Source organism: Oryctolagus cuniculus, chromosome 12 (genome assembly GCF_964237555.1).
Source record: "Oryctolagus cuniculus chromosome 12, mOryCun1.1, whole genome shotgun sequence".
Lineage (NCBI taxonomy): Eukaryota > Metazoa > Chordata > Mammalia > Lagomorpha > Leporidae > Oryctolagus > Oryctolagus cuniculus.
This window is the reverse complement of record NC_091443.1, coordinates 14,850,769-14,875,451: the sequence shown is the minus strand read 5'-3', so window position 1 is coordinate 14,875,451 and position 24,683 is coordinate 14,850,769. Positions and strand designations below refer to the sequence as shown.

The 24,683-nt window shown below is 46.6% G+C and overlaps 1 protein-coding gene across 1 annotated transcript in view; it reads left to right on the top strand.

The window, feature by feature from the left end:
- The first annotated feature begins 17,892 nt into the window (after positions 1–17,892).
- Positions 17,893–24,683, top strand: part of ATP10A (ATPase phospholipid transporting 10A (putative)) — a 181,647-nt gene continuing 174,856 nt past the window's right edge. Inside the window, 2 exon segments of the mRNA XM_051822233.2 lie at positions 17,893–18,020; positions 19,770–20,347. Of these exon segments, the coding sequence (XP_051678193.2) occupies positions 19,866–20,347 (482 nt within the window). The 5' untranslated portion in view covers positions 17,893–18,020; positions 19,770–19,865.

Here is a 24,683-nt window from a genome sequence, read left to right as displayed (position 1 = left end):
ACTTCAGGGGAAAGATGGTTGTATCTCAGGCTAGGGAGACAGCAACAAGATGGAAACAAGTGAAAAGCAATAGGTGAGGGGTGTTTTGGGAGGATCTCTAGGATTTTTTTACACATTGATTGTGAGTCATCCACTTTCTGAGATCTTCTTGTCTGTTTCTGAGTTTCTTTCTCTGAGTTTTTATTCCCCTCTTCCTTTTCGTTCTTCTTTTTTGCTTAATAAAATAAAATAAGGTTCTGAATTAATGTTATATATTTATTTTTCTGGAAAAATGCTTCCTGCCTTCCTATATGAAATATTCCTTTGTAACGTATCATGACTTCTTCAGTTTGAAAACAACAGGGGCAAGCATTTGCACAGCAGGTGGAATGCAGTTTGGACACCTGCATCTCACAGTGTCCTGCCTGGATTCCTGATCCAGTTCCACTTCCAATTCCAGATTCCTGCTAATATGCATCCTGCGAGGAAGCAGGTGATGTCTCAAGTCCTTGAGTCCCTGTCACCTCGTTCTGGACTCCTACCTTCAGCCTGGTCCAGCTGGCCCCAACTGTGTGGACATTTGAAGAATGAACCAATAGATGGAAGAGCTTCCTCTACGTCTCTCAAATAAAAATAAACAGATAAATGCAGTAAAACTTTTGATGTTTGTGGCAGGTTTTTAAAAAATATGTGTTGCTTACTTTTTTCTTTGTGTGCCAGGAATCATTTTTTCTTGTTTGTCTTTTTCATTCCAATTGAAAAAATATTTTTGTTTTTTATGAATATAAAATATATTTTTGATGGAGTAGTTCAAACAGATTTTGTGTTCAGCTTTTTATGTTTTGCAAACACTTCTCTTTAATATCCTTTTTCTATATAATCTCTATGTATTTATTTGGAAGGGAGAGAGAGAGAGAGAGAGACATACAGAGATCTTTCATCCTTCAGTCATTCCCCAAATACCTGCAATACTTAGGCCATGCTGAAGCCTGAAACTTGGAATTCAGTCAAGCTTTTCCATATAGATGTCAGGGACCAAACCTCTTGAGCCACTACCTGCTACTTCCCAGGGTCTGTATTAGGAGGAAACTGGAATAAGAACCAGAACCAGGACCAAATGAAGTACTTCTATGTGAGATATGGCATCCCAAATGTTTTCTTAACCACTGTGCCAAATGTCCACTCAAAACACATGTCTTTACTGCAGATTCAAAGAGTAAAAACAATGATCCCACAGTAGCAATGAACACCCTACTGTCCAGACTCTAGTTCCTAAGTACCATTTCTCACCTCACATAGTCAGAGAGGACCTGGTTTATTGAAGAACTGGTTTATTCCAGCACTAGGATATGAAATGCACAAGTTAAAAAACAAACAACCCACTTAAGTGATGGGCCAAGGACCTCAATAGACATTTTTCAAAAGAGGAAATCCAAATGGCCAACAGACACATGAAAAAATGTTCAGGGTCACTAGCCATCAGGGAAATGCAAATCAAAACCACAATGAGGTTTCACCTCACCACAGTGAGAATAGTTCACATACAGAAATCAACTAACAACAGATGCTGGCGAGGATGTGGGGAAAAAGGGACACTAACACACTGTTGGTAGGAATGCAAATTGGTAAAGCCACTATGGAAGTCAGTTTGGAGATTCCTCAGAAACCTGAATATAACCCTACCATACAACCCAGCCATACCACTCCTTGGAATTTACCCAAAGGAAATTAAATTGGCAAACAAAAAAGCTGTCTGCACCTTAATGTTTACTGCAGCTCAATTCACAATAATTAACACATGGAATCAATTCAAATGTCCATCAACAGAAGACTGGATAAAGAAATTATGGGATATGTGCTCTATAGAATACTATACAGCAGTTAAAAAAACTGAAATCCGGTCATTTGCAACAAAATAGAGGAATCTAGAAAACATCATGCTGAGTGAAATAAGCCAGTCCCAAAGGGACAAATATCATATGTTCTCCCCGATCAGTGACAACTAACCAAGCACCGAAGGGGAAACCTGTTGAAGTTAAATGGACAGTATGAGAAACAATGTCTTGATCAGCCTTGTCCTGACTGTCGAGGAACAACTTACTACTTTATTCCTTTTACTATTTTTTGTTCTACTTAATACCATTGGTTGAACTCTTCAATTAACACACAATTATTCTTAGGCATTTAAAATTAACTGAAAAGTGATCCCTGTTAAATATAAAAGTGGGAATAAGAGAGGGAGGAGATGTACAGTTCGGCACATGCTCACTCGGACTTACCCCTAATGGTAGAGCTAGAAACGTGCCAGGGCATTCCAATACAATCCCATCAAGGTGGTATGTACCAATGCCATCTTACTTGTTAAAGTGATCAGTTTAAGTTCATAATTGATCAAAAAGAAAGGATTAAGTGTCAAAGGGATTACATAAATAAGACCAGTGTCTGCAAATTATTGATAGAATTAAAAAGGAGAGAATGATCCTACACAGGAAGTGGGATACACAGCAGACTCAGAATGGCAAATGCCCTAAACAGCACTCTGGCCTCAGAATCAGCCCTTAAGGCATTTGGATCCAGCTAAAAAGCCCAATATAGTTTCTCAGGCATGGAAAGCCAAGACATTCTGGCAAAAAAAAAAAAAAAAAAATTACCTAAATGAATGATCTTTGTGAGTGAGATCCCAGCGGAAAGAACGGGCCATCAAAGAAGGAGGTACCTTTCTCTGAAGGGAGGAGAGAACTTCCACTTTAATTTATGGCCTTGTCTAAATAAGATCAGAGTTGGTGAACTCAAGAGGCTTCCATAGCCTTGGTAGCTCATGACAAGAGCCTCAGGTAATTACTGACATCATAAATAAGAGTGTCAATTGTTAAATCAACTGTGGGAGTCACTGTGCACCTGCTCCACATTTAGGACCACTGTCCTTAATGTGTTGTACTATGCGAATTAACGGCAAAACTACTGCTCAAATAATACTCTATAGTTTGTGTTTCTGTGTGGGTGCAGTCTGTTGAAATCTTTACTTAATATATACTAAGTTGATCTTCTGTATATAAAGATAATTGAAAATATCGTGATGAAGAATGGGATGGGAGAGGGAGTGGGAGATGGAATTGCTGTGGGTGGGAGGGAGGTTGGGGGGGGAAGCCACTATAATTCAAAAGTCGTACTTTGGAAATTTATATTTGTTAAATAAAAATTGAAGAAAAAAAGAGAGACAAGAAAAAAGAAGCAGACATTTTGGAATCAATGATTGTTTATAGCCTTTGTCTCTTCCATTGAGGAACGGTGTCTTTTCTCTTCATACTATTTGTTGAATTCATTTATTTAGAGTAGAGTTAACTATATGATCATTAAGTATTCTGATTATAGATCATTATAAAAATTAAGAGTGGGAATCCAAGGGCTGAGGAGGGGAGGGGTGGAGTGTGCGTGGGAGAGAGAGCTGGGAGGGAAGTGTCACTATGTTCCTAAATTTGTATATATGAAATATATGGAATTTTATAACTTAAATAAAATTTTAAAAAATGAAATATGCAAGTTGAGCCTGGAATGTCATGTTACCTAAGAGATGAAAGAAGCTGTCAAACAGAGCTGGAGACACGTCAAAAAGTCTCAGAAGCTAACTAGAAGAGACACCCATTAATCAATAATGGGACTACTAGAGCACCAAAATGCTATCTGTAATGGATACAAAGACATCAAAGATGTTATAATTCATGAGTACATTCAGATACTAAGCAAAAATAACAAAACTAATCACCTTTGGAGAGTTTTGTGGAACCTACTCTTGTTCTGTAAACTAGAACAATAATAACAGCAATTTTTTAAAGGGATTGGTCTGCGTGTTAACATATTAAGAAAGGTACTTGAAAAAGCTGACCAAGTGTAGCACACTGAGAGTCATGTTTAAACAAAAATTGACTTCCAAGAAGGTTCTCAAGACCTGAATACTGACAAATCTACAGATCATTACACGAGAAGAGCCAATGTATTGCAGATATCAACAGTGTTAAAGGAAGGATGCATCACAATCAATGACCATCTCCTAGCAAGGGATCCAGAGAGATCAGAGCCTTCCCCTGTGTTGGCTCTGCAAGAGCTGTGGAAGATGCAAATTTTCTCTCAAATGAGAACCCATGCTGCTGGAGAGAATGCACTAAGCTATCTGATACAGCAGAAGCAAGATGCAGACCCAAATTGGGAAGGTGAGGTACAGAGACCATGGGGTCAAAGGGCAGGGTGCAGAAGCAAGCAGAGAGAGAGAGACAGAGAGAGAGAGGGAGAGAGAGAGATAGAGATTGAAATTATTTTGATTTATCTAAGTGTGCCAACTTAATGCAGCTATAATACATCAGTCATTTCCATGTGGTAGTCAGTAATTAAAACAAATAATACCATGTTATTTAAAAAAAAAAGCTGAATAAGAATATTTGAGTCTGACCATACAGATGCCTCACTTATCTATATCATTAGAAGGAAGAATATATGGACGATATATCATCTAAGTGGGTTTTAATTACTCACTTATTTTGTAGCTTTATGTACATTTATGAAAGTGCACACATCATAAACATGCAATTAAAGAATTATCATAAAGCTGATACACTCGCATCAAGAAATAGAGCCCTGGGCCCAGTGTTGTGGTGCAGCAGGTTAAGCTGCTGTCTGCCATGACTGGCATTCAATATGAGCCCCAGTTCAAGTTCCAGCTGCTCCTGATAGAGTTCCCTGCTAATGGGCGTGAAAAAGCAGTGTAAGATGGCCTGAGTACCCTGCCACCCACATGGGAGACCTAGATGAAGCTCCTGGCTCCTTCTGGCTTCCACTTGGCCCAGTCTGTTGCAGCCATCTGGGGAAGTGAACCAGTAGATGGAAAATATCTGTCTGTTTCTCTCTCTCTCTCTCTCTCTCTCTCTCTCTCTCCTCCTTTCTCTGCCTCTCCATATCTCTCTATAATTCTGCCTTTTAAATAAGTAAATACATCAGTTTTTAAAAAGATCTAGAATGTTGCCAAAACTCCAGAAAATTCCTTGTATGCATTGATGCACCTTCTTCCTACACGTAACCATAAAAGTAAAGAGAAATGCAGAATCAAATCTCCCAGACCTAGTATGTGGTGATGGATCTGTAAAATGCCTTTTGCTCCATTCCCATTCATAAATTCTACAGGAAACAAGTTGCTTCCCAGCAATGCACCTTTACTCCCCTCCATCAGGGATATATTAAACTCCAAGTCTTACACGACATAATTTACTTTGTCAGGATGTTGATCACCTTTCTCTTTCACAAGCATCACACTGCTCCATTACATTGGTGTCATCATGCTAGACCAAGAAAGAGGTACAATGCCTGGTGTTCCTCTTTGAATTTTAGAGACAGTGCCTTGCTCCCTTGGGTGTGTCACTCCAGCCACTTACTGAGTGACTCAAAAAGCTGTTAGCTTTGACTCAGGCCCAGAACAGAAGGCTATGTAACAGGCCCAAGCTCCTGGGCCAGTTACTCTGCCTCTTGGGCGGTATAATCCAGCAGATAAATTGTGCTCAAAGTGTCAACCGCAGAAAGGGAGGATGCTTAGCAAGTTTTCAGCAGGCCCCTAGAGACAAATCACAGTTCAGGCCTTTAAGATTTTGGAGCAAGACCCTGCCATCATCCACAGCTAACTACTGTGCTTTTGAGAGACAGCTGTTGGGTTTTCATAATTGAGACAGAACAATTGACCACATGTCACTAAGTTATCATGTGATCTAAGCTGTCTATCATGAACTGTTATCTGACCCCTCCCTGTCCCATAGTTGCTGCTGTTTAGCCCATAGCCGAGATACCCAAGTTCAGGAATCAAGGTGGTGGAAACGGAAATGGCATTGCTCACCATCACCTCTAGTGTCCCACTGACAAAATTGCTGCTTCCTGTTCTCATGGCTCTATGCTTTGCTGGCTTAGGTCTTAGTTCCTAAGATATGAATGTTTCTACCAGGAGACACAACAATGATTCCAGCGAACTGGAAGCTAACATTGCTGTGTGGCTACTGTAGCCTCTTCTGCCTCTGAGTCAACAAACCAAGAAGAGCACTACATCGCTGGCTGGGGTTATTGCTCTAGACTGCAAGGGGAAATCAAACTACTTCTCCAAAAATGCAGTAAGGAAGAGTACAAAGGAGCTTCAAAAAGTTCATGGACAAATGAAGCTAAATGATAAGTTTAGTAGTGAAATATTTTTAAGTACATGATGTTTTTTTCACAACATACATTTTTCATGAACTTTTTGAAGATCCTATGTACATTTGGAATACCAGAGACTCTTTAAGATGTCTCTAAAGATTACCATATTCTATGGTTAAGGTAAATGATACTGCAGCAACCCAATCGTGCAGGATACTAATGGCCCAGACCCTTCAGGAACAAAGATTTGGGTCACTATGCCAGGTAAAGAACCACAACCAGCTGAAGTTCTTACTAAAAATGAAAGGAATACTGGATGTACAGCAGAAGAAAGTAGTTTAAATACCAGCTATAGACACACGACTGGTTACAGAAACGATGACTGTGATCGTACTTCCTCCTTATTTTTTAAGGAATATGTTCTTGGGGCCAGCATTGTGGCCTAGACTGTTAGCCACTGCTTGCAAGGCTGGTATTCCATGTTGCAGTGCCAGTTTGAGTCCGTTTGCTTTGCTTTGGATCCAGCTTCCTGGAATTTTGCTGGTATTCCTGGTATCTAGCAGAGGAAGGCCCAAGTACTTGGGCCCCGTCACTCATGTGGGAGACCCAGATGGAGCTCCTGGCTCCAGGCTTCAGCCTGGCCCAGACCCGGCTATCATGGCCATTTGAGGAGTGAGCCAGCAGATAGAAGAGGTCACTCTCTCTCTCTCTCTGTTTCCATCACTTTACCTTTCAAATTAATCAATCATTTGATTTTAAAAGAATCTTTTTAAACAGTATTTAAGCATAACATAAACTTTATTTAAGCATAAACATAAATATATATTAAGCAAATGTCTTTGTTTTCTTTCCTGTCTTACTCCTGTGCCATATAACGTAAGATGTGCTGACTTTATTTTAGTATATAAATGTTAATTTTATATCATAGTATTAAGGTATGGGAAATCAGGAGAAGAGTAAGCACCATTCGAAGACTTAACCCCCTCTTGTAAGGATGAGATTAGTTCATTTTTGATTGTACAAAGGATAGTTGTATCAGGCTGGCACTGTGGCTCACTTGGTTAATCCTCCACCTACGGAGCCAGCATCCCATATGGGTGCTGGATTCTGTCCTGGCTGCTCCTCTTCCAGTCCAGCTCTCTGCTATGGCCCGGGAAGGCAGTAGAGGATGGCCCAAGTGCTTGGCCCCTGCACCCGCATGAGAGACCAGGAGGAAGCCCCTGGCTCCTGGCTCCTGGCTTCAGATCAGCGTAGCTCCAGCCATAGCAGCCATTTGTGGGGTGAACCAATGGAAGGAAGACCTTTCCTTCTGTCTCTCTCTTACTGTTTAACTCTATCTGTAAAAAAAAATAATAAAAGAATAGTTGTATCATGTTAAATGGAACTAAGACCTTGTTATTGTCTTTTGGAGATTAAATATAGTTTAAGGAGATGCATAAAAATGCCAAGTTCACAAATGGTGGACTTGTGATGGTATATTATATTATATTATATTATATTATATTATATTATTTATTATAGCTGGTAAAGCGCTATTTCTGGGCATGATTGTGAAGGTGTTTCTGGAAAAGACTGGCATGAAGTCAGTGTGGTAGGTGAAGATGCTCCCACCTCACTTAGTGTGGGTGGGCACTATCCAATTGCTGAGGTCTGAATAGAACAAAAAGGCAGAGGAAGAGAGACACGGTCTCCTGGAGCTAGGGCATCCATTTCCTGCTGAACTTGGAGGTTAAACTCCAGGTTCTCCAGCATTCAGACTCCAGATTAACAGCCATGGCCCCAGACTTGCCGAGCTTCAGCCTCGGACTAAGAATTCTACCCTAAGCTCTCAGTTCTCAGGCCTTCAGTCTTGGACTGTGCTGTGCTGGCTCCACTGGCTCTCCAGCTTGCAGAGCGCACACTGTGGTATTTATTTCTCAGCCTCCTATGAGTTCCATAATGCTGTGAGCCAATTCCCATAATAAATCCCCTCACATATATCTATCTTTAAATATCCTTTTGGTTCTGTTTCTCTAGGGACAGCTACTCTATATTCAACTTGTCACATTGAAAAAAATAAATTCATTTGGAATTAGGAAAATGCACAAAATCACAGATTAAATTCAGAATTCCATTCAAGAACATGGCATGTTTCTGTATTTATTCAGATCTTCCTTTACCAAATGCAGTAAAATTTTAAGTTGATTAGACATGAGATAACTTTCTTCATCTGTACTATTGGGATAAGCATTCTTCTGCCTCAAGGAATGTCCAGGAGCAGGGATATAGTGACTAAAGAAGCATCAGCACTTGTCTGGCTGGTGGACTCGCTCTGCAGAGGTCAAATATCACTGTCACTAGTGTCTGCTGTAATTATTTGCGTATATCTTTATATTTATTATTTTCCTTAAATATTTTATTTTATTTTAAAAATATTTATTTATTTTATGAGACCTGAGCCTGGATCAAGGTGCAACTATTTTAAATTAGGCCTCCATCTTGTAACTTGGGCCTGATCAGGCCCTGAACCCTGAGCCAGAATCTCCTAAAAGTAAATAAATGAACTCCCCTTGTAATAAACTCTCCTGGCAACAGCTTATTAACAGATAACAGAGAAATACCTAGGGTTTCTAGTGTCTTCGCAGGGCAGATAAGGTGATTGATAGCTACCTGAGACCCTGCAGTTCGGCACGTACACCCCATCAGCTCGGACCCTATGCTTCGGCCAATCAATTCAAAAGGCATCAACCCCAAAGCCATCCAACCACCTTTAGTAGGTCCGTTCCCGCCACTGGATGCACTAATCAATTCTAGGAGATGTCCTTTGAATTTCCCGCGGGATGAGATGATTTGCTAGATGGTACCATGATGTATAGAATGTCTCTGAAAACCCTATAAAAAACCCTGACCCTCAGCTCCTCAGGGCTGCTCTGTTCCTGCACGTTCAGAGAGCCCCAGCATGTTGGTCTGACTAAACCCTTTGCTGATTGCATGAGAGTGTCTCTTGGAGTTGTTCCATCGGCAGCAGACGCTGCCCAGCCCTAACAATTTGAGAGGCAGACAGAGACAGAGGTGGAGAGCAAGCACACAGGCCTGTCCCAAATGCCAGAAAGGGATAGCTGGGGTCCCAAAGTCAGGAGGTGGGAAATCAATCTACCCTTGCCATGGGAGTGGTAGGAGCCCAATTACTCGAGCCACTGCCACTTCCTCCATTCCATATAAGCAGGAAGGTGGAATCAGAAGTTAGAGCCAAGAAATGAACCCATTGTGGGACTTGGGCATCCTAACTGATGTCTTTAACTGCTAGGCCAAATTCTCAACCCCTTATATTTTTCCCCTAAATTGAGGTCCATTTGTTGATCTATTGCATTTTTGAATTGGCAACTGCTTGTATAAGAAATCTACTGATTTGTGTTTCTTCCTCTTGTATTTAACTTTGTTAGGTAGGAAGTCAGTTATGAGCTTATGTGTGTGTGACATAAAAGCCTAAAAGAGAAGACATCTATGTCCAGCATATGCTGCATCTCAAAGTCATCCCGATGGTGTTTCAGGGGCAGCCCGGTATTCACATCCTGCCCTGCCCTGCCCCCTTCTACCTGATAACCTGCCAGGTGGGGGTCCCCACCCCTTCTGCCTGACAAATCTTCCACAATCTCCCAGGTGCATCTCAAACACCCTGCTCCCTTCCTCCTTTCTGATAACATTTGCATCCATAAAGTCCTTTGTTTCAGACCTTCAAGAGAGAAGTTTTCCTATTTACATCCAAAAAGCCCTTTGTTCCAAGAGGTGGGGAAGCAAGACCCATCTCCTTAACCCCCCACCCAACCGGACTTCGAGCTCAGCCCTCTGCCTCTCTGCTGAGCTGCCCGCCTGGTCTGGCCAGGTGTACTCCACTCAACCATGTAACCTCACTCCTTCCTCCCCCCCCCCCCCCAGTCCGAGTGACTGCACCCTTTCCCAGGTCCTGTCTGGAGAGGTGCCCATCCATCCTTACGGATGTCCCTTCCCTAATAAACCTTGCTATTTTACCTCCCACTACTCTCTGTCTCATGAAGACAAGAACCCTGCAATTTCTCCGGTAACAACTTCATTATTGATTTCTTTCTAGAAAAAAGCACACTGTTGTAAAACAGTAATAAATGCCTTTTCTTTTCTAATAGTAATGCCTATATATATTACTATAAAGTAAAAAGATAACTATAAGTAAACTATATAATTCCCTTGCAACTCTACTTTCTTTGAAAAACATTTATTTATTTGTTTGTTCGTTTATGAGAGAGAGGGAGAGAGACAAAGACAGAGATAGATGGACAGAGAGATCCATAATAGCCAGAGCTAGGCCCGCTAAAGCCAGGTCCCCAGAGCTCAAGCCAGGTCTCCCAGGAAAGGGGCAGGGATCCAGCTACAAGACATCACTTGCTTTCTTCCAGGTGCACACTAAGAGGAAGCTGGAATGCAGAGTAGAGCTAGGACTCAAATCTGGGTGCTCTGACATGGAATGCAGGCATCCCAAGCAATGATCCAAATGCCAGACCAAATAGTGGACCCCACTTTCTGGTTTTAATAAGTTTTGGTAGCTCTGTGAAATACACTAGGAAGGTTTCCAAATATTTCTATAATATTTTATAAATAGTATTAAGGAAACTATTTTGAAGTTTCAACAGACTTTGTCAAGTGTTTTCCATTTCCTGGTTTTGGGGAGTGGGGTTCTGAGGACCCTTTCAAGATTTTCCAGGGCTTATTAATCTACTTAAAAAAGTTTTTCCATTCCTGAGTCATTTACAAAGTATATTGAGTTATTGCCGATGAGATTTCACAAATAAGACCAGTGTAAGCAAATAATGAAGGATAGAATTAAAAGGGAGAGAATGATCCTGCAGGGGAAACAGGACACACAGCAGACTCAGAATGGCAGCACTCCTGCCTCAGAATCAACCCTTGGGACATTCGGATCTGGCTAAAAGGTCCATGAGAGTCTCACAGGCATGGAAAGCCATGACACGGTGGCAAAAAACAATCTAAATGAAAGATGCTGGTGAACAAGACCCCAGGGGAAGGAACAGGCCATCAAGGAAAGAGGCACCTTTCTCTGAAGGGAGGAAGGAACCTCCACTGTGATACGGCCTTGACTAAACAAGTGCAGAGTCGGTGAACTCAAGGGGCTTCCATAGCCTAGACAGCTCATGGCAAGAGTCTCAGGTGATTGCTGACATCATAAATAAAAGTGCCAATTGTTAAATCAACAACAGGAGTCACTGGGTACATGCTCCCCACGTAGGATCTCTGTCCTTAATGTGTTCTACTATGAAACTTAAAAACAACACTACTAGTCGAACAATACCCTATACCTTGTGTGGTTGTGTGAGTGCAGCCTGTTGAAATCCTTGCTTAGTATATACTAAGTTGATCTTCAGTATATGAAGGTAATTGAAAATGAAACTCGATGAAGGGCGGGATGGGAGAGGGAGTGGGAGAGCGGAGGGCCACGGGAGGGAGGGAGGTTGGCGGGGCGGGGGGTGGGGGGGAAGCCACAACAATACAAAAGCTGCACTTTGTAAATTCACTATCATTAAATAAAAAAAAAATAACTATATAACAAACAAACAAAAAAAGAAACAGAAAAAAAAGAATTTAATACTTTACCCTTTTAGTATTTTTTATGTTCTACTTAAAACTATTGGTTGAACTCTGTAATTAATACACAATTACTCTTAGGTGTTTAATTAATGCTATAACTAGTACTCAAATAGTATTTTACTCTTTGTGTTTCTGTGTGGGTGCAAACTGTTGAAATCTTTACTTAATATATGCTAAATTGATCTTCTGTATATAAAGATAATTGAAAATTAATCTTGATGTGAATGGGAGGGGAGAGGGAGTGGGAGAGGGGAGTGTTGTGGGTGGGAAGGAAGTTATGGGGGGGGGACCTATTGTAATCCATAAGCTGTACTTTGGAAATTTATGTTCATTAAATAAAATAAAATAAAAATATAAAAAAAAGTTTGATAAGCCAAAAAAAAAAAAACCCAAAGTATATTGAGTTATATAACTTCCTAATTGTAGGAAATAAAAAAACTAGTATGTGAGTCTACAAAAGCATTTTATGCATAATATGTATGTATATCAATATAGATGTTAAGTAATTTTTTCATAAAATAAGCCAGAGTGGATGTTTCTCTGAGCTTTCATGTCTGTAAATGCATATAATTGCCAAGATAACTATCAACTTAACTAATATAATAGCTAATATTCAAAATCCGTTTCTTGCAAAATTGGTTTGATGTTTTTCCATCATGTAAGGAAGGTGAACATTCATTCTTTAAATATTTAATAGGAGGTCAATCGGTGTGGTGCTCTTCTGGGCAAGGCAGAAACCATGCATAGGTAAATGAGGCAAACACTAACCTTTGCCCCATGGCCACAAAGGAGAAGGGACTGTTAACAGACACATGCATCAGATGCCAACACTTCTGAACTCCCACAGAGGTGGGTAGGTTGCGCAAGAAAGGGGGCCTGGAAAGTTGCGATCCCAGCTGGACTCTGCTCTCTGCTTTCCTCCTTCTCTGGGCCTAGCTCTTATTGTCTTCACTGCCTTATAGCACTCTCATGCTTTCAAGCAAATGCAGTCAGTCTTCCATATCCACGGATTCCATACCCATGGGTTCAACCAAGTGTGGATCAAAACTACTCAGAAAACAATCTGTGTTTGTACCAAACATATACAGGCATTATTCCCCAAACAATACAAAACAACACCCATTTACATTGGATAAGTTATTATAAATAATCCATGGATGGCTTAAAGTGTGCAGGAGGATGTGTATAGGCTATATGCAAATCCTATTCCATTTTGTACAAGGACCTGAGTATCCTTGGATTTGGGAGTAGGGTGTGATAGCCATATTATGTAAATATCTTATCTGTCCTTCCTAGATGCCCCACATTCTGGGAGACTTCCAGCTGGATTATCTGCATCACTAATTTTGCCCCTCTAGACTCTGTGTGTGTGTATGTCTGTTTTCTATTATGTTTTTTTTAAAGAACGTGTTACCTAGGACCAGGCATTGGGTGTAGCAGGTAAAGCTGCCACCTGCATTACTGACATCCCATATGGGCACCGGCTTGTGTCCCAGCTGCTTCACTTCGAGTACAGTTCCCTGCTAATGGCCTGGGAAAAGCAGCAGAAGATGCCCACATGCTTGGGCACCTACTACCCACAAGGGAGATCTGGAAGAAGCTCCTGGCTCCTGGCTTCAGCCTGGCCCAATCCTGGCCATTGCAGCCATCTGGGGGTGAACCAGTAAATGGAAGAGCTCTCTCCTCTCCTTGTCTCCCTGTAACTCTGACTTACAAATACATAAATAAATCTTTTAAAAAATGTGTTATCTGCTGATTTTTATTTCCAAGGATTCTTAGCTGTTCCTCATTCACTTTTTCCCATGACGTTCTTATGGATGTGTTGGCTGCTGAATCTTTCTAGGGACAATGATGATTCTTAATGCTATTGTCTGTGCTCTGTAGCATTTCTTTTTTCTCCAAGGAAAAAGTCATGTGGAGTTTGCTTTCTTTTTCTCATTTCAAAACTGGTGACTCTTGGTTGTAGGACAGATTCATATGTAGCTAAGCAGATATAGACTAGAAGTTCCTAAAGTACATTATAATCTCCCAAGAAGTTTTCAGGTAACATGAATGTTGGGGCCTGGTCCTTGTGTATCTTTGGTCTAGAGCAGGGCCTGGATGTCACCACAGGTTTGGTAAAAAGCAAACTCCACATCAAGCAAAGCTATGAGCAGCCAACCTTGAACACAATCAGTCAGAACAAGCAGCATGGGTCCTGGAGTGGCCTGGAGAAGCAATGTGGCTTCATTATTTGGTCAGCTGCCCTAGAATAGTTCAGGCCCCTGGGCTTGTTCCTTCAGATTTTGAGACTTCTCCAGGAATCTTCTGAAAGATTCACTTTTTTATGGGATCTTTGTCAAAGTAAGTCTATAATGTACAGTCTCCCCTCAGTCTCCATGATGGGGTTGGCTCCAAAATCCCCTGCCCCCAGTGTCTTTCCCCACCCCTTCTCCTGAGGATACCCAGATCCATAGATACCCACTTCCCTAATATAAAATGGCATAGGATTTGCATGTAACCTATGAGTATCCTCTCCAGGTGACTAATACTTCACACAAGATAAATGCTGTGTAAACAGTTGTTACACTGTCTATGGAACACACAGATACTGTGCTTTATCTGTTAGATGCCCTATAATCCACTCTCCTCAGCTTTTAATCTTTCTGATATTCTTCAGTATCTTCTTTTTAATATTTTTCTTTAGACTTATTTGAAAGGGGGGGGAGAGAGAGAGAGAGAGAGAGAGAGAGAGAGAGAGAGATTTTCCTGTTGCTGATTCACTCCCCAAATACCTCCAGCAACCAGGGGTGAGCCAACCAAAGCTGGAAACTCAGTCTGGGTCTCCCCACAGGAGGGGCTGGAACAGAAGTACTTGAGCCATCACTGGCTTCTTCCCAGGGTTTGTATTAGCAGGAAGCTGGAATAGGAAACAGATCTAGGTCTTAGACGGGCACTCCATTTTGGATGTGGACATCTTAACGCTTGTGCCAAACGGTCACTTCTGATAATATATTTTATCATCCTCTAAAGACGCTTTCTCCACTTGCTCAGCACAACTATACATTTATGCTTAAACAGTATCATCTATGTTTGTGACAGGAATTTAGTTTGGAGAAAAGGATAACAAATGTGCCCAAGTGGTCATTTTCCATAAAAATCTGTACTTATCTCTGCAGGATTTCATATTTGGGGACTAAGTACATTATCACAGATGGATTTATAAAGTCATTAGTCAATTACTTTTATCTAATTTTCCACAGCTCCATGATATTTTTAAAATATATTTACTTATTTATTTGAGAGATAGAGTAAGGGAGAGACAGAGAGAAAGGCCTTCCATCCGCTGGTTCACTCCCCAGATGGCAGCAATGGCCAGAGCTGGGCCCATCCATAAGCCAGGAGCCAGGAGCCAGGAGCTTCTTCCGAGTCTCCCATGTGGGTGCAGGGGCCCAAGTGCTTGGGTCATCCTCTCTTGCTCTCCCAGGCCATAGCAGAGAGCTGGATCAGAAGAGGAGGAGCAGCTGGAATACGAACCTGCGCCCTCATGGGATGCTGGCACCACAGGCAGAGGATTAGCCTATAATACCACAGAGACAGCCCAGCTCTGATATTTTTGTAGAAACATTAAGACCATATTACTTAATGGATAGCATCTGTGCCTATTTTTCCACAGTGCAACTTTCAGAATATCACATTTTTGTTTAAGGGTAATTGCACGAGTTAATATTACACAAATTCTGATCCTCGCGTATTCCGTTCAAGGTTATGAGGCAAGCCTCAATCATCGAAGGTGCTGCTTCTTGGAACAGGAAAACTGGAAGCAACCTGGATGGTTATCTCATCCAATTCACTCCATTTCTCAGGGAGGAGGCAATATCCAGAGTCTCTTCTCTGCACTCAATTTCTCTTCTATCTCAGGTGCAAACTTCCCATCACTCAGCTCTGACTCACATGTGTCTCCTGATGTCACTCATTCTTCTGTCTCCAGTGCTGACTTACTCTCCTTATCCAAACTTTAATATCCCTTGCTTACTTACCACTCCTGCCTCATGCTGAATTGACATATCACTATCATCTCACCCCAAACCATGTATTTTCTCCTTCAAAATATTCTTGTCCAAGTCATTGACTAAACATTTTGGATGCCACTCTTAATATGTGGTTTCTTTTTCTTTTTTTTTTTTTTTTTGTTAATTCCATTGCTTGAGAGGCAGAGAGACAGACAAACACACACACACACACACACACACACACACATCTCATCTGCTGGTTTACCTGCTAATTGACTGCAATGGCCAAACTAGGAGCAGAGATCTCAATCCAGGTCTCCCAAGTGGGTGGCAAGAACCCAACCTCTTGAGCCATCACTGCAATCTCCCAGGGTCTGCATTATCAGGAAACTGGAGTCAGGAGCCAGAGCCAGGAATAGAACCCAGGTCCTCTGATGTATGAGGAGCATATCTTCACTGCCATGCTAAATAACCACACCTTGATGACTATCTTGATTCAATTTCTTTTCTCTTACAAACATCCAACCCATTGGCCAATCCTGTAGGCTCCACCTGAAGACATGGAGTCATGCCCCAGGGTCCGTGGGAAACTGGCTCTAGGATCTTCTGCTTATCAAACTCACTGGATTCTTAAATGCCTTACATCTGCATATATTCCACACTTACTTTAAATCCTCTCTAGATTACTTATAATACTAATTCAATGTAAATACGGTAAAAATAGTTGTGACACTGTATTGCTTAAGGTTTAACGACAAGAAAAAAAAATCTATGCATGTTTGGCACAAAAGAAGTTGTTTTTCTTCCCAAATATTTTCTACTCAAGGTTGGCGGACTGGAGGATGCAGAACCCCTGGAAGCGAAACCTGCCAATTTGGAAGACGGACTGTAGCCCCAGTTTGTCCACACCTGCCTGTCTACCACGCGATCTAAACACCTCGTAATTCATCTCCTCTCCTGCTCCTGCTGTGCTTAATGGGAAAATCAGTAGCTCTCCTCTCATCCCTCTGCTTGGAGCAGTCTAAGGCTTCCTGGAGCACTTGGAACAGATCCAGAAGCCTGTCCCTTCCAAAGGCCAGTACAGCCCTGCTCACTGGCCACCTGCAACTTCCCACTTTTTCCCCTCCACCCACACCTGCTCCTGCCTCCAGACGGACAGCTCCATTTGAGTCTCTGCTCTGATCTGATTCATGCACCCTGCCTGCCTGACCCATGCTCAGAAGGGGTAGTGAGAACCCCAGTTCTGCCCCACACCCTTCCATCGCAGCAGATGACAGCGTGAGTGTTCAGCTTCACAGTCTTCCTCAGCTGCCCTCTTTTTTCACATCTCAGATCCTCTCCCAAGTTCAGTGCTGCTAGCTCTAAGACTGCCCCTTCCCCTCTCCTCCTCATTTCCTGTGTCCCTGTCAGGATTCCTACACAAGAACTTAGCAGCCACACAGCAGGGAGTTGGTGGTGATTCTCCAGTGCTCGCCACTTATTGCGAGAGGCCACGGGGAAAGGTTTCTGAATGAACGCCAGGCTCACCTGCTTCTTGAGCTTTGGGGCCTGTTACAGAGCTGCTCCTTCTGCCAGAAAGGTTTTTCCATGCATCTGACCTCATCCAGGTTCTACTCACGTCTCCCCTATTGAACAGCCCCCCCCCCCCCCCCCCCGCCATCACCCTGTGGGGCCCCATTCACAACTCTCGGCAGGGTTTCAAGATTTCTTATTTCGTGGCTGCCTCTTCCTCCTGGAACACCAGCTCCGTGAGAATCTGTTGTCCTCCACAATTCTTACTTGTGTTCCCAGTGCCCAGAACAGGGCTGCGCAAGCAGCAGGTAGTGAATAAGGATAATGAGGCTCCGTATCCCGGTCAACCTTAGAGCACAGTGGTCCAGGTGGCCAGCCTATGCCAGCCTGGGCAATCAAGAACAAGTCACCACACTCAAAAAACTTAGAAGATCTGCTGGATCCCACCCAGCACTCAGTGTGTGGAGACCTTTTTGGAGGGGAGCTGAGCTAGGCCTTACTGGAAATACTGAATTTGGATTGGTGAAGAGCAGGAAGGGAAAGATTCCAGACTTAGGAAGCAGTGTGACTCACAGAATCTTGGAACCTCACAGCGGAATGTTGAAGGGATGAGCAAGGCCTGTTCTGAGAAGGGTAAGGAGACCTCTTGCTCTGGGGCTGGGCTGGGACTAGGAAGGGGTGGAAAGAAACCAGCAAGTTGGTGCCAGTTCCCCCCAGGGCCTCAAGGGACCTCCGCCTGAGGAGTCAGCCTTTGACCTTGTAAGCATCGGGGGACTCCCGGGAGCCCCAGGGTAAGGACCTGAAGTGATCAAGCAGTTACTCCCGGCAACACATGTGTATGCCGCTGGTCACAGGGAGGCAGGAAGATCCACCCAGAGCTTCAGGGCACCCCTGGGCTGTCTCTGGTGGCTGTGGAAATGGAGGGAATCCTCCGGCCTTATGTCCTCATGGGGTTGGATGAGGGGGGAAAGGGTGGAAGCTAGCACTGGAAACCTGGGGAGTTGTAAGAGTCCTTGGTACTCAGTTTGGAATGCCGCTGGCTCCTAGTGAGATCTGAGTGTTTTCCCTAAAGGCAGGTGCTCAGCCAAGCCTTTCTCTGATGGTGACCTTCACCCCTCAGAATGGTGCCACGGGACCTGCTGGGCGGGGTGGGGGCATAGTGTTGAACCTAGCACAGATCATTTCCTCAGCACCTGTCACTCTGCCTTCCACCTGCTGCTGGCTGCTGGTGAACACTGTGGACAGCAGCAAGGCTGGCATAGCTGGAAGGATTGTGAGCCAGGATGCAGAAGGGGACATTCAGAGAGCAGGGCGGGAGAAGAGGTGATTCAAGCAAATGGAGACAAGATACCAGGGTCAGCAGACTCCCTTGAGGTGGTCTCTTCGGGAGATAACAGACAGAGGAAGGACTGGCCTGGAGGAGTATGGCTTAACAGCATCCCAAATCCAGACAGGCAGAGCCAGGAAGAGCCCCTTTCCCCAACCCTGAAGCCATAGCCTCCAGGGCAAGAAACCCCTGCTTCCTCTCAGAGCAAAGCTCAGCGCCGCCTGCACCCTGCAGATTATAATGCAGCCCTGGGCGCCCCGGGCTCCTAGTCCCCAACCTAATCCCCACAGCCGGCCTTTCACAACTCCTCACTCCGATGCCCCATAACTCAGAAGGCGGTCCCTGTGTCCCGTATCTCTGGAGTGCCTTCCTGTCCTTCTCGCCTCTTCTCTGCTACCATCCTCAACTCCCCAGTCCCTGTCTAGGCTGTGGCCGCCTCCCCAGCACTGCAGCGCACAGGGAAGTTCCGGTCCTGGGGCGTGCCATAGAGGGGAGAGTCCCACATACCCGCACACCAAACCTCTGCGTTCCCTACAGTGGAATCTGTTTCCCTTCCGTTGGGAGGGGAAGGGGGGCATAAGGAAAGACAGGGATGGTCACAGAAAGGAAAAAATCTACTTCCCTCAAGCCTTGAATCTCAAGGTGGGTGGGGGCTGCGCAGAGGGGTAGGGCAGGTCCTGGCGACCACAAGGGGCTGTGCTGGGCAGGATGTCCCCAGAGGCCCAGCTCTGAGGAAACAGATCGGACAGCGGGAGCCTTGGTATCCCGTGGCTCCTTGGGATTCCCAGAGGAGGGTCCTGACCCAGGGCCCCCTAGACGGGTCTGGGATGGAGCAGGGCTAGTCCGGGAAGAGCGCGCGCTTCTGCTCTGCCGCGTTCTGCACTGATGCTTCTGGGAAACGAAACCAAACATCTCTAAAGTTTCCAGCTCCGGCTTTCTGTTTCCCGCTATCCCGCGAGCCCGAGTAGTCTGGGCGCGAGGCGAAGGCGGGGCCGGGAGCCACCGCGGCGGAAGCGGCCGGGGCCGGCGGGAGGGCGGGCGCGCGCGCCGGGACAAGGGGGCTCTGTGCGGCGGGTTCCCGGGCCCCGCCTGCGCCCCGCCGGGACTGCGGACGGGCGGCGTGGGGCTGGCCGCGGGCCGGGCGGGCGGGGCGCTGACCGCGCTCTCCGTGCGTCCCGCAGGCGGGGAGCCCGCGCCGCCGCGCCCGGGCCGCCGGCGATGATCACCTAGGAGGCTGGCGCGAGAGGCGGAGGAGCCGGGCGCGGCGACACGCGGCCATGGAGCGGGAGCCGGCGGCGGCCGAGGAGCCGGAGCTCCCGTGGCGGCGGCGGAGGCGGCGGAGGCGGCGGCGGCGGCGCCGGGAGGGCAGGACGCGCACGGTGCGCTCCAACCTGCTGCCGCCCCCGGGCGCCGAGGACTCCGCGGCGGGTGCGGCCAAGGGCGAACGGCGGCCGCGGCGGCGGCTGCGCGGGTGTGGCCAGCACCTGGCCGACAACAGGCTGAAGACCACCAAGTACACGCTGCTGTCCTTCCTGCCCAAGAACCTGTTCGAGCAGTTCCACCGCCTGGCCAACGTCTACTTCGTCTTCATCGCGCTGCTCAACTTCGTGCCGGCCGTGAACGCCTTCCAGCCCGGCCTGGCGCTGGCGCCCGTGCTCTTCATCCTGGCGGTCACGGCCTTCAAGGACCTGTGGGAGGACTACAGCCGCCACCGCTCCGACCACGAGATCAACCACCTGGGCTGCCTGGTCTTCAGCAGGTGAGCCGGGCCGGCTGGAGCTTGGTGCTGGCAGCCGTGCGAGTGGCACCGGGCAGGGGTGGCCCTGGGGGCGGTGAAGGCATGGAGCCGCTGAGTTCGCTCCTTAGGACGGACAGGGAGCCCCGGATCCTGGAGCGCTTGGGGGGCGGGGAGGTGATCCCCCGTTCCGACTGTCACTCTGACTCCACTTTTGAGCCAAAACATCCCAGGCCTGGAGTCTGGCGGCAGCTGGGCGTCCTCATTCCGGGTCCGTCCCGCCTCAAGTCAAAAGGAGGGAAATTCAACGCCAGGCACCGGGTCGCTTGAAGTTCCTGCCTCCGTGTTTGGCCAGTGCGGGCCGGGATGTCTAACATCCAACACAGACTTGTAAATAAAGCGCCGGCTTAGGTAACACCTGGGCTAGGGGGCAGCCAAGTGAATCTGCCACCAAGTTCTGATGTACCAGGCACGGATCCCATGGAAGGGCAGGGGGGATCCCAGCAGCAGCCGTCCATGGATGCGGCCCTCTGAGGGGACCACACACATGGGCACCGTCCCGCCCCTGCCCCTGACTATTTAGCTTTCTCAATAGTAACCTGCCTGCAGCTGCAAAGAGGCTTTGAGGGGCTTGCAAACCCAGTCAAGGTTAGTACCGGGGAGCTTCCGATGGGTGTCTCTCGCTTTTTCTTTCCATGAGCTTCCCCGGAGCATTGCATCCTCAGGCTGGTCCTGACCAGGATGCCACTGCCTCTTCTCCCCAAGAGAGCCACTTGGCTGTAGACTCATCATGGAGCTGTGTCCAGGAGGCACAAGGCACAGCCTCCGCCCAACGTGCAGCCCGTCTGGCCCTCCTGTTTCACCTTGCTTGACCTGTGCTGTGGGGATAGAGATGGGCCTTTGAGTGAATGACATTCGCCATGTCTGGCTCCCGTCACGCATGGACCCTTGGAAACTCCTGAACTCTGGTTGTTCCTTTAAAAGACAGCGGTCATGGTTGCTCCTGCCTCATAGGGTGGCTTAGATGGAGACCATGAATGCCTGTCCCTGCTCTCCAGTGCCTTCAGCCTTCCCAGCAACACTGCAGTGATTGGGTTTCATGCTTAGTTGATGTACACGGAGGATCAGAAAGGTTAAGTAATTTGCCTAGGGTCACACAGCTACAAGGTGGCAGGACTGGGATTTGACCCAGGTCATCCTCACTGCACAGCTTTTCTGATATCCTGTGCTTGTTCTTCTCAAACTTCTCCAAGAATCTCTTGACGAGCTCGTTGAAAATAATCATTCTCCAAAGTTTTTACAGCAGCTCTGAGACTGGGTCTAGGAGTCTGCGTTTTATTAGAATGGAGGTGAGTCTTACATGATGGCCTGCACTTTGAGGAATGCCCCTCCACTTATCCTCAGGAGTGTGATTTTGGTGGCAAGGGCTGTGGCGTTTCCTGGCTGCTGTTCACCAGAAGCCTCAGCAGGGAAGGAAGGGGCCACCCCTACACAAATGCCCTCAATGTCCCCAGAGAAGATTCGAGGCAGCAGATGACTGTCCTCCCAACCACGTAACCCTTGTGGGACTCCAGAAGGCCTTTAGACGTAACCCTGTGGGACTCCAGTAGGCCTTTAGACGTAACCCTTGTGGGATCCAGTAGGCCTTTAGACGTAACCCTTGTGGGATCCAGTAGGCCTTTAGACGCAACCCTTGTGGGATCCAGTAGGCCTTTAGACGTAACCCTTGTGGGATCCAGTAGGCCTTTAGACGTAACCGTTGTGGGATCCAGTAGGCCTTTAGACGTAACCCTTGTGGGATCCAGTAGGCCTTTAGACGTAACCGTGTGGGACTCCAGAAGGCCTTTAGACGTAACCGTTGTGGGATCCAGTAGGCCTTTAGACGTAACCCTTGTGGGACTCCAGTAGGCCTTTAGACGTAACCCTTGTGGGATCCAGTAGGCCTCTAGACGTAACCGTTGTGGGATCCAGTAGGCCTTTAGACGCAACCCTGTGGGATCCAGTAGGCCTTTAGACGTAACCCTGTGGGATCCAGTAGGCCTTTAGACGTAACCCTTGTGGGACTCCAGTAGGCCTTTAGACGTAACTCTGTGGGACTCCAGTAGGCCTTTAGACGTAACCCTTGTGGGACTCCAGTAGGCCTTTAGACGTAACCCTGTGGGACTCCAGTAGGCCTTTAGACGTAACCCTTGTGGGATCCAGTAGGCCTTTAGATGCAACCCTGTGGGATCCAGTAGGCCTTTAGATGCAACCCTGTGGGATCCAGTAGGCCTTTAGACGTAACCCTTGTGGGATCCAGTAGGCCTTTAGATGCAACCCTGTGGGATCCAGTAGGCCTTTAGACGTAACCGTTGTGGGATCCAGTAGGCCTTTAGACGTAACCTTGTGGGATCCAGTAGGCCTTTAGACGTAACTCTTGTGGGACTCCAGTAGGCCTTTAGATGTATGCCACTTGCCGTCACTGCCAAGCCCATTGCTCCTGTAGCCTCCTTTTTAGAAATACTCAGACCTCAGGAGTAATTTCTTTTCAATTGAGAAAGTGCTCAGCCCTTCATATCCTCTGATCCTTTTAACAACTATCCCCATCTCCTTGCAGATCAGCAAATTGAGGCTGGCCTCTAAAAGCAGCTCTCTTGAGTCCATGACTTTGCAACACATCATGGAAGTCTGTAGCATCAACTTCCATTGGACCACTCCCATCCAGGTTCCCCTCCCCTTCCACTGTATCCCACCAGAGGGCCCAGTGCAGCCCTCCACATGTCCGCGGGAAAAGCTTCCCAACACCCTGCAGCCACCAGGTCAACTCCTTGAACCCTCTCCTGGTGACAGAACGGACCTTCCACAAGGGGCGGGTCCGTGGAGTTGTTCTTGGTGGTGTGAGGGGTAGGGGTGGGTGCTGTGTGTGGAGAAGGGCAGGCTCCTCAGCTCCCTGTCAGGTGCTGCCTTCTTCTCTATTGCAGGAACAGTCAGCATTTTTCATTTGCTTCTGTTTTGAGGACAGCCAGCCCTGTGCCCCATTTCTATTTATTGTTTCTTTGGAAGGCAGGTCAAATTCTTCCAGTCTCGGAAAGTCTGGAATTGATGTTACCGGGCCCTGGGGATGGAAGAAGGAAGAAGTTGAGTCCCACCCAGAGCTCACTATAGGAACCAGCTGCACCCTGGGGCGTGTCCGTCGGGTGACACCCTAGGCAGGCTCCTGGCCCGAGGATGCAGGATGCATGTCTGGAGAGGCCTCCCCGAGGAGAGCAAGAGACCCGGGCTGGAGTCTGCTGACAAGGAAAGATGTGACCATGCAGGAAAGGATTGTAGGGGTGAGGGGATTGCGTGACAGGGTAAGGGCACTGAGACCAGGAACAGATTACAAGGATCATGAGAAGCTGGCATGGAGATAGACCAGAGAAGCCTTGGAAAGGACTTCCACGTCAGGGCAGAGCATGTTCAGTGCTTTGGTTACCACCGAGAGGATCAGAGGCAGGGCTGTGAACCATCTGGCTCTGTTCTGTTGTGTCTCCAAGTGTCGTTGCTCTACTCGCTGTGCCAAGGGGCGTGCAGTCAAAGCATGTGCTCCTGCAGAGTTAGCTCCAACTTGACTTCAGAAGCCTCCCCCACGGACACCATCCCAGAGGGAGACGTCCCTTTGTGAGTGCTGTGGAGCCTGCAGCAATCACTGATCAACCACTTCTGCCAGTATTTAAGTGGTGCTTCCCAATCAAGTGATCCTCGGGCCCCTTCTCAATGAGAATCTCCTATTGTGCTTGTGAGTAATGCGGCTTTCTTGGCCATGGACTCTCTTCCCACGTGCTGAGCTGATTTTATCCTCTTATTGACTTCAGATTCCATTTTTTTTTTGACAGATAGAGTTAGACAGTGAGAGAGAGACAGAGAAAAAGGTCTTCCTTCTGTTGGTTCACCCCCCAAATGGCCGCTACGGCTGGTGCTGCGCCGACCCAAAGCCAGGAGCCAGGTGCCTCCTCCTGGTCTTCCACACCTGGTCTCTCATGTGGGTGCAGGGGCCCAAATACTTGGGCCATCTTCCACTGTCCTCCTGGGCCACAGCAGAGAGCTGGACTGGAAGAGGAGCAGCCGGGACTAGAACCTGGAACCCACATGAGATGCCAACGCCGCAGGTGGAGGATTAGCCAAGTGAGCCACAGCGCTGGGCCCCAGATTCCATTTTTGAAAGTCCTTCTGAGCACCACTCAGGGGGCTGAGAGGAAGCAGTTGGTTGGTTAGGTCCAGCCTGAGTCCTCCACCTGGTGGGAAGAGACCACCAACTCAGCATCACTCAATCGTGTCCCATTGGGGTGGGGGCAGGTGTCAGAAGCCCCTCTGGTCAGGCCAGCCTGAGAAGCCATCTGCA